Source organism: Pongo abelii, chromosome 8 (assembly GCF_028885655.2).
Source record: "Pongo abelii isolate AG06213 chromosome 8, NHGRI_mPonAbe1-v2.0_pri, whole genome shotgun sequence".
Classification (NCBI taxonomy): domain Eukaryota; kingdom Metazoa; phylum Chordata; class Mammalia; order Primates; family Hominidae; genus Pongo; species Pongo abelii.
Genome location: NC_071993.2, coordinates 97,634,574 through 97,646,324, shown reverse-complemented (window position 1 = coordinate 97,646,324; position 11,751 = coordinate 97,634,574). Strand labels below are relative to the sequence as shown.

The 11,751-nt window shown below is 42.0% G+C and overlaps 1 protein-coding gene across 1 annotated transcript in view; it reads left to right on the top strand.

The window, feature by feature from the left end:
• Positions 1–241: 241 nt before the first annotated feature.
• The window catches only part of HTR7 (5-hydroxytryptamine receptor 7), a 117,116-nt gene continuing 105,606 nt past the window's right edge, over positions 242–11,751 (top strand). Inside the window, exon 1 of the mRNA XM_024254307.3 lies at positions 242–1,172. Coding sequence (XP_024110075.1) covers positions 634–1,172 — 539 coding nt within the window. The 5' untranslated portion in view covers positions 242–633. The remainder of the gene's footprint in view (positions 1,173–11,751) is intronic.

Genomic DNA, 11,751 nt, shown 5'->3' with positions numbered 1-11,751 from the left:
ACAGCTTCCCTGGCGAAGGGACCCGGGATCCCGGGAGGCGCGTGCAGCGCCGCCCCCTCACAGTAGGGAGGCGCGGGAGAGGCGGCGGTCCCTGCCCAGCCCGGGTATCCCGTCCCAGGAGCGCGAGTGAGCGGGCAGCGGCCGGAGGCGGCGGCGGCAGCGGCGGCGGGGACGCGGCACGGCTGCCGCAGGGGAGAGGCGGCGGCGGCGGCGGCGGCGGCGGCGGGCGCGAGGGGCGGGGCGCACTCCGCAACTTCTGCCGCTGCCGCTGCCGCTGCCGCTGCCGCTGCCGCCCGGGCGCTCTCGGCCCAGCCGAGCTGCTGTTGAGAACTGTGGAGCTGCCGGCGGAGCCTGGCCCGAGCTCCCTCGACTCCGCGCGTCCCAGGCGTCCGTCGGGGGCCGAGGCGCCTCCCGCAGGGAGTCCTCGTGAGGCCGCACTGCCGCGTTACCCGCAGCGGCCGGGGGTCCGGGGAGTGCGGGGCTCCGAGACAGAGCCAGGCGCCACCCAGCGGTCGGCGCGGGCCCCATGGCTGGGCCGGGCGGAGCGGAACCGACGAGGTGAAGCCCCGGGGCCGGCAGCCGGAGCGCGTGGCCGGGGCGCCGGCTCCATGGGCAGCGGCACACGGCGGCGCGATGATGGACGTTAACAGCAGCGGCCGCCCGGACCTCTACGGTCACCTCCGCTCTTTCCTTCTGCCAGAAGTGGGGCGCGGGCTGCCCGACCTGAGCCCCGACGGTGGCGCCGACCCGGTCGCGGGCTCCTGGGCGCCGCACCTGCTAATCGAGGTGACAGCCAGCCCGGCGCCCACCTGGGACGCGCCCCCGGACAATGCCTCGGGCTGTGGGGAGCAGATCAACTACGGCAGAGCCGAGAAAGTTGTGATCGGCTCCATCCTGACGCTCATCACGCTGCTGACGATCGCGGGCAACTGCCTGGTGGTGATCTCCGTGTGCTTCGTCAAGAAGCTCCGCCAGCCCTCCAACTACCTGATCGTGTCCCTGGCGCTGGCTGACCTCTCGGTGGCTGTGGCGGTCATGCCCTTCGTCAGCGTCACCGACCTCATCGGGGGCAAGTGGATCTTTGGCCACTTTTTCTGTAATGTCTTCATCGCCATGGACGTCATGTGCTGCACGGCCTCGATCATGACCCTGTGCGTGATCAGCATTGATAGGTAAGGGCCGGACCGCCCCGTCCCAGGCTCCGGCTGGGGACCGGCTGGCAGCTCAGCCCCGCGCGCTCGCCTTTCCTGGGAGGATCAAGCCAGACTTCAAGGCGGGATGAAGGGCTGCGCTTAAAACACCGCTCCCCGCCCCCCCCCCCCAATCCACCCTACACCAACCAAACTTCGGTTACGGCATAGCCTATGTACATCTTTAAAAGAAAAACCCGAAATGTTCTGGTTTACTGTAGTGACGAATTTAAGACCAAAGTTAAGAGTATTTTAAGCCTTAGCATTTCCACCAGGGGGTCCCTTGCCTTGGTTTTTGGAAGGAAGGGATTTGATGCTCTCTGACTTGATTAAGCCTTGCTGTGAGCCTTAAAGTGTCATTAAAAAAAAAAAAAAATCAGTCGGAGAAAAGCCACCTTGCTTCCCCCATTGTGGGAGCTACTCCCTAGGCTAGTGAAAGGATCTTGGATGGTTCTAGAATTGGGGTCTGCATGTCTTAGACATTGCATCCTTATGATGGTCAGTTCAGAATCGCATTCTTGCTTGTGGAAGTCTGGTTTTAATGTTTGGTAATGCTGTCTGTATCTTGCGAGCTTACTGACTGCAGCCTCACTCCAGATCTGAATGGCTGGTTCTAGCCTTTCATCATAGCCCTTGGGAACCTTCTCTTGAGAACTCCCCCACTGGAGTAAGTGAAACTTACTCCAGGCTGACCATCTGTCAGGGATGCTAGGGGAAAAATTCCTGCTTTGGGTGTCATATTGAACTGGGAGACCCACAGGGTTTCTTCAGACTGTAAGGCTACAGGCTCTTGAAATGGAGCTAGTCTTTGACCCTTGAAATATTATGCAGTTGACAACTTCAAGTATCGTCTCAATCCTCTTTGGCCTAAAACAACTCTATTTCACTTGAAACTGAAATATGAGACCTTAATATTCACACTCAGAATTTTGCCGGTGTTTCAGGACTAGTATCCTGTGATGTTTAATGATACAGAGAAATGGTTGCTTATTTTCTTAGTGGATCTACAGAACCTTTATGTGTGTAGACCTTTCAGCCTAGGGGAAATAATTGATGCCTCCACACTTAAAATGACAGTGCCTCAAAGGATGGTCTAGCATGAAACTGAGATTTTCCTTTTTTTCTTCTTGAAAACACTGCTGTTTGTGGTTTGCTGGTCCTTAAAATGTTCTGCAATGTTCTGCAATGTTCTGCTGTATATATTTTTTGCTTGACCAGGATTTATAATTACTAAATAAAGCAAATAATAGAAAAGGGAATATTTTCAAGAAGAAAAACACATTGTAGCTCCATTTAGCTAACAATTTAGGTTATTTTTCTTTAAATTGATTCTACCATTTTATATATCATGGTAGAAGCTGCTGACAGCAAACAAGGAATTACTTAAGAGCAGAGCATAAACTGCATATGTGAGAATATTAGCACCAAATTTGGCAGCTGAAGTTCTGAATTACAGTAGTTAAGAATGACAAAAACATATGCATTTACAGTCTGACTGTGGCAACTGGAATTAGGAGAGTGCACTCAATACACATAGTAAGTATATACATGAATTATAAGCACAGAAATCTGACTGCTTAGCCAACCAAAACAGAGCATCCTGCATGAATGGAGTCCTTTTAAATGGAACTTAGTGTAATAAAACAAATAACGGTTTATGCTGCAAGTACTGTATTTATAACCATTTTTAAAAATTTCACAGTTGATAAATGATACATAAACAGTACCTTGTGCTGATTTGTCTCCTAAGACAGCCAGTGTTTCTCTTCTTCTGGGCTACATTGAGGTTTGGCTGAGATCATCTTGTGATTTCTATACATTAGCTAAAGGCATTCTTCACTCAGCGTGCATGTGTGACTTAGCATCGGCAGGCATGTCCTGAATACCGAGAAGAGATTAATCCTTCTTGGCAAGAGCTTAAAATTTTGTTGTTAACTATATTCTTATGATTGTCACAAATTGTGGTAATATAGGCATATAGATTTTCCTTTTACCTAGGAGAATTGCCCCATTGGTGAATTCTGCTTAAAAATTATTTTAGAAGATCAGCATATCATTTCTTTAGAGAAAACGAAGAATTGATAAAATTGGAAGACACAGACTGATTTTCTTCCAAGAACACTGAGAACTAAAAATGAGAAAAAAGGAAAATATATTATTTCTGAAAAGCATGTTTTCTGCAATTCCGTTGTAGAATATGACAGATGATATTAAATGTGCTGTGAAAATATGTAAAAAAAATTATCTTCATTCATTCCCTTGTTCATTCCTTCTTGAGTACCTAATATAGGTTACACTGTGCTTTGTGCAGCATAATCAAAGATTAATTACAATATTGTTGCTTTTGTGCTCATTACAGGCTTTTGTGTATTTTGAGAGTTTCGATATCTGTTGGGCATTTTAGCCTGTCTAAAATGGAACCTTTCATTTTTCTTAACCACTCCCCATCACACTGGGATGCTTTTCTAATGTAATGCCATACTGTTTTTCACAGGCTTCAGAGCTCCCATCCCCTGTCTTTTTCAGAAAATGACTTGTATTCATTGAAAAAGTAGCAGCCATCAGAGGAGAACTTTTATCTTTCCCCCACCAAACAATCTGTCCTGCATATATACCCTTCTTTTTACTTCTTTCCAGTTAAAAAGCAAAAAGACATTGTGAGCCAGCAAATACCAAACTACTTGGACTTTATATTCCATCTCCCCACCTTCTCAAGGACTTTGTTCCTTCATTGTTTCTTCATGGATGGTCTTTTTTGTTGTTGTTGTTTTGTTGTTTTTTTGGGGGGGTGAGGTGGGGGGGACAGAATCTCACTCTGTTACCCAGGCTGGAGTGCAGTGGTGCGATCTCTGCTCACTGCACCCTCCGCCTCCTGGGTTCAGGTGATTCTGGTGCCTGAGCCCCTGCAAATACCTAGGATTACAGGTGCACGCCACCACACCCGGCTAATTTTTGAATTTTAGTAGACACGGGGTTTTGCCATGTTGGCAAACTCGTGACATCAACTGATCCACCCACCTCGGCCTCCCAAAGTGCTGGGATTACAGGCGTGAGCCACCATGCCCAGCTCATTGATGGTCTTTCTTCAGCTTTTCCTTTCTACTGTGTCAAGTTCGGTTTTCTATCTTTTAAAACCCTTCTTTGGCCTCTGGCCTCACTTCTTCTTCCAGCCACTGCTCTGCTTCACAGTTAAGCTGCTCAAAGAATTGTATCCATAAGTTATCTTTTCTTCCTCACACTTTAGATAGATGACTTTGATGCTCATCAGGTTTACTGCAATATTCTAATTGGCTTTCCTGGTTCCACTTCTGTCCAGCCCCAATCTATTCCCTAAGAAGAAGCAAGAATGGTCTATTTAGAAACTTTTTAAAGTGAGATAATTTACATATAATGACATGCACAGATCTTAAATATTCAATTTGTATGTTGACAAATATATATATCTATGTGACCAATGTTCTAATCAAGATATAGAATATCTTGTCATCCAAGAAAGTTCCCTTGTGCTAATTTAAGAATGATCTTTTAAAAATAGAAATCAAATTACCAGCCAGATGTGGTGACTCACAACTGTAATCCCAGCACTTTGGGAGGGTGAGGCTGGAGGATTGCTGGAGCCCTGGAGTTCAAGACCAGCCTGGGCAACATAGGGAGACTCCCATCTCTGTGGAAAAAAAAAAAAAAGAAAAAAAGAAAAGAAAGAAAAAAGCCAGGCATGGTGGCAAATGCCTGTGGTCTCAATTACTTGGGAAGCTGAGGTGGGAGGATCACTTTGACCCAGAAGGTTGAGGCTGCAGTGAGCCATGATTACACCACTGCACTCTAGCCTGGGCAATAGAGTGAGGCACTGTCTTAAAAAAAAAAAAAAGAAAAGAAAAGAAATCAAATTACTTTTTATGTATAGTTTTAAAACATGAAAAATAGTTTTACATATCATTTAGGGAAGCTTGTAGAAAGAGTAAAAGTATAAAATAGCGCAAGGGAGTAAATTCAGGACAGTGGTTTATCTCTGGTGGGGTGGGTGGAGGTGTAATCAGCAGTATATATATCACCTATATTGGTAATGTTTTGTTTCTTAATCTTGGTGGCAGATATAGACTTATTATCCTTTGTATAACTTTTTGTATGACTGAAATATTTGTTAAAACTTTTTGAAATTCATATAGAAAAGTATATGTATGTGCACAATTCTAAGTATGAAGCTTGATAAATTTCCACATCCATGTAAACAACTATATTAAGAAATAGAACACTGGCAACCTCCCAGAGGTCCCCTCCTCTCCTTTTCTAGTTTCTATTGCCTGCAAAGAGAACCATTGTCCTGACATTAGCATCATGCATTGGGGTTTTGCTTGGCTAGAACTTCATATAAATGGAATTGTATAGTATGTACTCTTTTGAATCTGGCTTCTATTTCTCAACATAATGTCTGTGAGAGTCATCTGTAGTTTTTAGCCTATCAGTGGTTCATTCATTTTTATTGATAAGTAGTATTCCATTGTATAAATATACCATAATTTGCTTATCCATTCACCATAGATGGACATTTGAGTTTTTTTTAGTTTCTGGCTATCTCTAATAGTGCTGCTCTGAACATTTATTTGTGTACAAGTCATTTGTGGATACGTTTAAATTTATTTTGGGGAAATACAATCCTAGGTAATAAGGTACTTTGGAACATTTTAATTTTATCTATCCCCTCACACCTTTTATGTTATTATTGTCATTCATTTTAGGTCTACAGATTATTAAAACCCATTAGATATTATTTTTATTGTTGTAACAGTCTGTATTCATTCTTCTTTGCTTACATGTTTATCTTTTCCATTGTTCTTTATTTTGTTCTGCATTACTACATTTTTCATCTGAGATCATTTTATTCTGCCCAATTAGATGCCTGTTAGCATTATTATTTTTTTAAATTAAAAACTTTTTTTTTCTTTTTTTTTTTTTTTTTACTTTACATAAAGAGACAGAGTCTCGCTATGTTGCCCAGGCTGGTCTTGAACTCCTGGTCTCAAGTAATTCTCCCACCCTGGCCTCCCAAAGTGCTGAGATTACAGATATGAGCCATCATGCCCGGCCCAGCATGATTTTTTTACTGAATGTATTAGTCTGTTCTCATGCTGCTAATAAAGACATACCCAAGACAGGGCAATTTATAAAGGAAAGAGGTTTAATTGATTCACAGTTCCACATGGCTGGAGAGGCCTCACAATCATGGTGGAAGGTGAAGGGGAAGCAAGACATGTCTTTCATGGCAGCAGGCAAGAGAGAGCTTGTGCACGGGAACTCCCATTTATAAAACCATCAGATCTTGTGAGACTTATTCACTACCAGGAGAATGGTATGGGGGAAACCGCCCCCATGATTCAGTTATCTCCACCTGGCTCTGCCCTTGACATGTGGGGATTATTACAATTCAAGGTGAGATTTGGGTGGGGACACACCCAAACCATATTACTGAGGGTTTGCTAGTGACAAATCCTCTCAATTCTTACTTGTCTGAAAATGTCTTTGTTTCAGCTTCTTTCTTTTTTTTTTTTTTTTTTTGAGACGGAGTCTCACTCTGTCACTCAGGCTGGAGTGCAGTGGCGTGATCTCAGCTCACTGCAAGCTCCGCCTCCTGGACTCACACCATTCTCCTGCCTTAGCCTCCCGAGTAGCTGGGACTACAGGCGTCTGCCACCACGCCCTGCTAATTTTTGTATTTTTAGTAGAGACAGGGTTTCACCTTGTTAGCCAGGATGGTCTTGATCTCCCGACCTCATGATCCGCCCGCCTCGGCCTCCCAAAGTGCTGGGATTGCAGGTGTGAGCCAACGCACCCAGCCTCAGCTTCATTTTTGAATGATATTTTCACTGAGTATGGAATTTTATATTTCTAGTTTTTTTCCCCAGAACTTTAAAACATTGTTCCATTGTCTTCTGACTGCCATCATTTCTGTTGAAAAATCAGCCATTAGCCAACATTATTATGACTCCATGGAAGGTAATGTGTCTTTTTTACCCTGACTTTTAGGGTTTTGTCTTTGTCTTTAATTTTTATCAGTTTTTCTGTGATGTCTCTAGGTCTGGCTTTATTGATTTTTTGTTGTTATTGTTGTTTATTTACTGTTAACCCTGTTTGGGGTTCCTAATGATTTTTAAAATTTGTGTATTGATATCTTTAATCAGTTTGCTGTTATCTCGTCAAACACTACTACTGTTCCATTCTTTACTTTTCTATGTCTTCAAACATATGTATTGTAGACCTTTTTACTCTGTCACACCTATTTCTTACTCTTTTCTGTATTTTCCATTTTATGTTTTACCTCTGTGCTTGAGTTTTGAAAAAATTTTGACCAGCCTTCCAATTTGTTAATTGTCTCTTCTACTATGTCTAATCTGTTGTTCAACCTTATCTATTGAGTTAATTTCCATAATAGTATTTTACAATTCTAGAAATTCCATTTAAGCTTTTTAAATTGATTCTGATTTTTTTGGTGAAATTCTCTACCTTTTCATCTAATTTCTTCATCTTGTTATATTTTTTAGTATATTAATCATAGTTTGACTCTTTGTTTCCTGACTCCAATATCTGAGTCACTTGTTGTTTCTTTGTGTGATCTGTTTTTTTCTCTGGGTTTTTGGTCTGTGTCTTGGCATGCCTAGCAAATGTCGATTGTATATTCATCATATTGCATGAAAAATTGTAGATGCTGTAGATGATGTTATTTTGTTCCAGAGAAAATGCTAGGCAGGCATATTGGACAACTGATTATTTTAATCCAATTAGGGACTGAGCTGAACATAGGCTGTATTTTAGTTCTGATAGAGCTCTGCCACTGGCAGATGCCTCTTTCTGGGATGTAGCCTTCTTAGGATTTCAGCCCAATGACTTCTACCCCTGGCTAGTTCAGAACTTTAAATGTTCTTTCCTCAAAACTGTGAGACTATCAAGCATGGCTTCTTAGCCTCCTGCCTTATGCAGTCTCAGAATTCAGCAAATGTTTTGAGGGAAATATCAAACAGGTGCTGGGCTTAGGTTTCACTGGCATCTTTGCCTTTTAGGCCTCTGACTTTTGCCTCTCTATCTCCAAGAGACTGCCAAATGCTCTTCTGGTGTTTTTGCCCCTTATTAGCAACTCTCTGCGGAGGCTCTTTACCTGGATCCTTAGCCCCTTACCCTTCACCCAATTTTGGCAAATGCCCCGAGGGAAAGAGCAGCTGCACAATATTGGCTTGCCTCCCTGTGCTTCTGTCTTCTCTAGGATTTTGTTCCCTGAAGTCCTGGTTGTCTTAACAACTGCTTGATGCTTTCGGGCATCATAGCGTGCAGGTGTGTGTGAGTGTGTGCGTATTTGTGCTTTATCCAGCTTTTAAAGTGGCTTTCAGCAGAAGCATTGGTCTGAAGTATCAAACAACCCCATCATAGCTAGAAGTGGCTATGTGCCTGAAATATTTTAAATGTATGCTAATATAGAAATATAATTATGTAAATTTCCTGCTTAAAATTTTTAATTTTCTTTTCATTTCACTTGGAATAAAATTCACTCTTTAGCACATGTAGGAGGTCCTTGGTTTGTCCCTGCCTCACTCCTCAACATCTTGAACTGCATTCTGTCTTGTTCGCCACATTCCAGTCACATTGACCTTTCTCAGTTTCTCTATTGTACCAGATTCTTTCCTGCGTCGGGTTTACTCCATGAAAACTCACCAACTAATATATTTGTGAAACTGATTTTACATCTGAAGTTCTGTTCTCTAATATGTGTTTTTTTTATTCTAAGTTGGAAAGTTTAAGTGTTTAACCCTCTAGATTGACAACAATTAAAATGTCAAAAAACTACCAAGTGTTGGGAAGGATATGGAGCAAAGGGAATTTACATACATTACTACTGGGATTATAAATTGGTGAACTACTTTGCAAATAGTTTAGTGTTATCATGTAATGTTAAAAATACATACACCCTAAGACCCTGTTATTTTATCACCAGGTACATATCAGAAAGATGCTTGTCCACCAAAAGTCTTCTACAAGAATATTTATAGCATCCACAAACTTGAAACCTTAAAACTTGAAATAATACACCTGTGTGTCAGTAGTAGAATGAATAAATAAATTGTGATATATTCATACAACAGAATGCTATTTAGGAGTGTTTATCAAACTTGAATGTGCATCAGAACTACCTGGAGAGCTTATTAAGACACAGATTGTTGGGCCTCACCCCAGACCTTAGCAAATCAGAAACCTTACCCCAAGAGTTTCTGATTTCAAAAGTCTGGGGTTGGGCTAAGAATTTACAGTTCACATAAATTCCCAGGTGATTCTGATGCTTCTGGTCTTGGGATCTTACTTAGAGAAGTATTGCTATACAGCAATGAAAATGAACAAATTCTAACTACACACAGCAACCAAGTGAATCTCATGAAGTAATTTAAATGATTTTTTGTTATATAAATTTTGAAACATATTTTAAAGTCAAGTATACTATAATGAGTCTGATGTATTCATCATCCATCTTTAACAGTGATCAACTTATGGTCAATTTATTCAAAATATACTTTGCAACTCTTCCTTCATCCAATTATTTTAAATCAAATTTCAGATGTCATATCATTTCACTGATAAATATTTTGTGGTTACAAATGTAAGGCTGAGCAGAAGCAGCAAAGTATAAAGTATATACATATGTGATTCCATTCAAATAAAAATTTTAAATAGACAAAAATATTTTTAGGGATGTACATAAGTGGTAATATTATAAAGAAAAGGAAGGAAATATATATCATAAGAACAAAGAGGCCAGGCACAGTGGCTTACACCTGTAATGCCAGCACTTTGGGAGGCTGAGGTGGGCAGATAACCTGAGGTCTGGAGTTCGAGACCAGCCTGACCAACATGGAGAAACCCTGTCTCTACTAAAAATACAAAATTAGCTGGGTGTGGTGGCGCATGCCTGTAATCCCAGTTACTCAGGAGGCAGGAGAATCGCTTGAACCTAGGAGGCTGAGGTTGCGGTGAGCCGAGATCGCGTCATTGCACTCCAGCCTGGGCAACAAGAGCAAACCCTGCCAAAAAAAAAAAAAAAAAAAAAAAAAAAAAAAAAAGTAGAACAAAGAGAGTGATTGCTTTTAGATGGGATGGAGAAAACTGAGATCAGAGCGGCATGCTTCTAAGGTGGTGTAGTGTTTTCTTTCTTGACTGCAGTGGTAATTACACAAGGATTGACTTAATTATTGTTAAAGTGTCCATGTATATTTTAGGCACTTTCCTGTATATGTATTTTATTTTATAATGAAAGGGGCAAAAGTATGTATTTGATACATCTCTTGAGGTATATTTGGATTAAGTCAGATATATGATTAATCTGAGCAGATACAGTTATTGTCTTAATACTGTCAGCGACCATTAGTTTTTAGCTTTGTGTATGAGGGCAGGGGCCACCTTTGGGTTGTTCATGGTTACAGGAACTCATCTGCCTTATTTGCAAGAGCTGTAATATTTAGCTCTGATTGGTGTCTGGCTGAAGCCTTGCTTCCTCGCCAGGTACTATGACTCATTCCCTCTGATGATCTGAGTTCTGCTTTTGGCTTTAATTCTGCTTCAATCAGCAGGGCAGGGTGCATTCTGGCTTCTCCAGACTCCTTTCACTTCAAAGGAAGTTATCCTTGCTCATCTCTAAAATTAATTTTCTGCTTGTAGATACATTTTAAGAATTGATGGAATCCTCTTCTGGCTTTGCTATGGGAAAGTGAGAAGGAGATGAAATGGGTCTTTTGCCCTGTTCTTTTGTGTAGTAACACTTAGCCACCAACTGCTTTTTTTTTTCCTCTCATGTTAACTAACAGGAAGTAATGCTTCAGGGTAGAAATGATAATAGCTAATAGATGTTTAATGATTTATTGCTTACAGACCACTCCCAAATACAGAAATCTCCACTGATCCCCTCTACAACATTGTGAGGTGGGCATCAGTATCCCCACTTGATGTAGGAGGAACTTGAGGCTCAGAGGGTAGAAGTGACTTGACAAGGACATACAGTTTGTATGGATGGAACTTGTGTTCAAAGCTTGTTCAAATATTGTGTATTTATTTATATCTATGCGTGTAAATATATCTAAGGAAAATAATAAAAGTGGAGACATGGAACATTCCAGTCAAAGGAGCAGCAGATGCCAGGAACACAGAGCCAGTGAATCAGTCTTTGAATGAACTCACAGAGAGGGAGCAGGAAGGCATTCTGAGTGAGGGAATAGCATAGGAGAAGCACAAGTCAATAACCCTTCACCCCTAGCAGTAGATACTGCTGGTTGCCTACCCCAATCTCCATCCTCCCCTTCCCCCTTTAGTTATGGGAATTCCTGCTTTGACCTGGGAATATGGCTGCCCAGAATAAAGGCTGCATTTCTTAGCCTCCCTTACAGCTAGATGTGGCCATGTTACTAAATTTGGGCTTGAGAGATGTTAGTAGAAGTATTATGTTTCAGCTTCCCAGAAACTGCCTTCAAGAAAATTTGTGTGTGCCGTCTTCCTCTTTTCTGTCCTTTCCTCCATCTTCTTGCCTGGAATATGA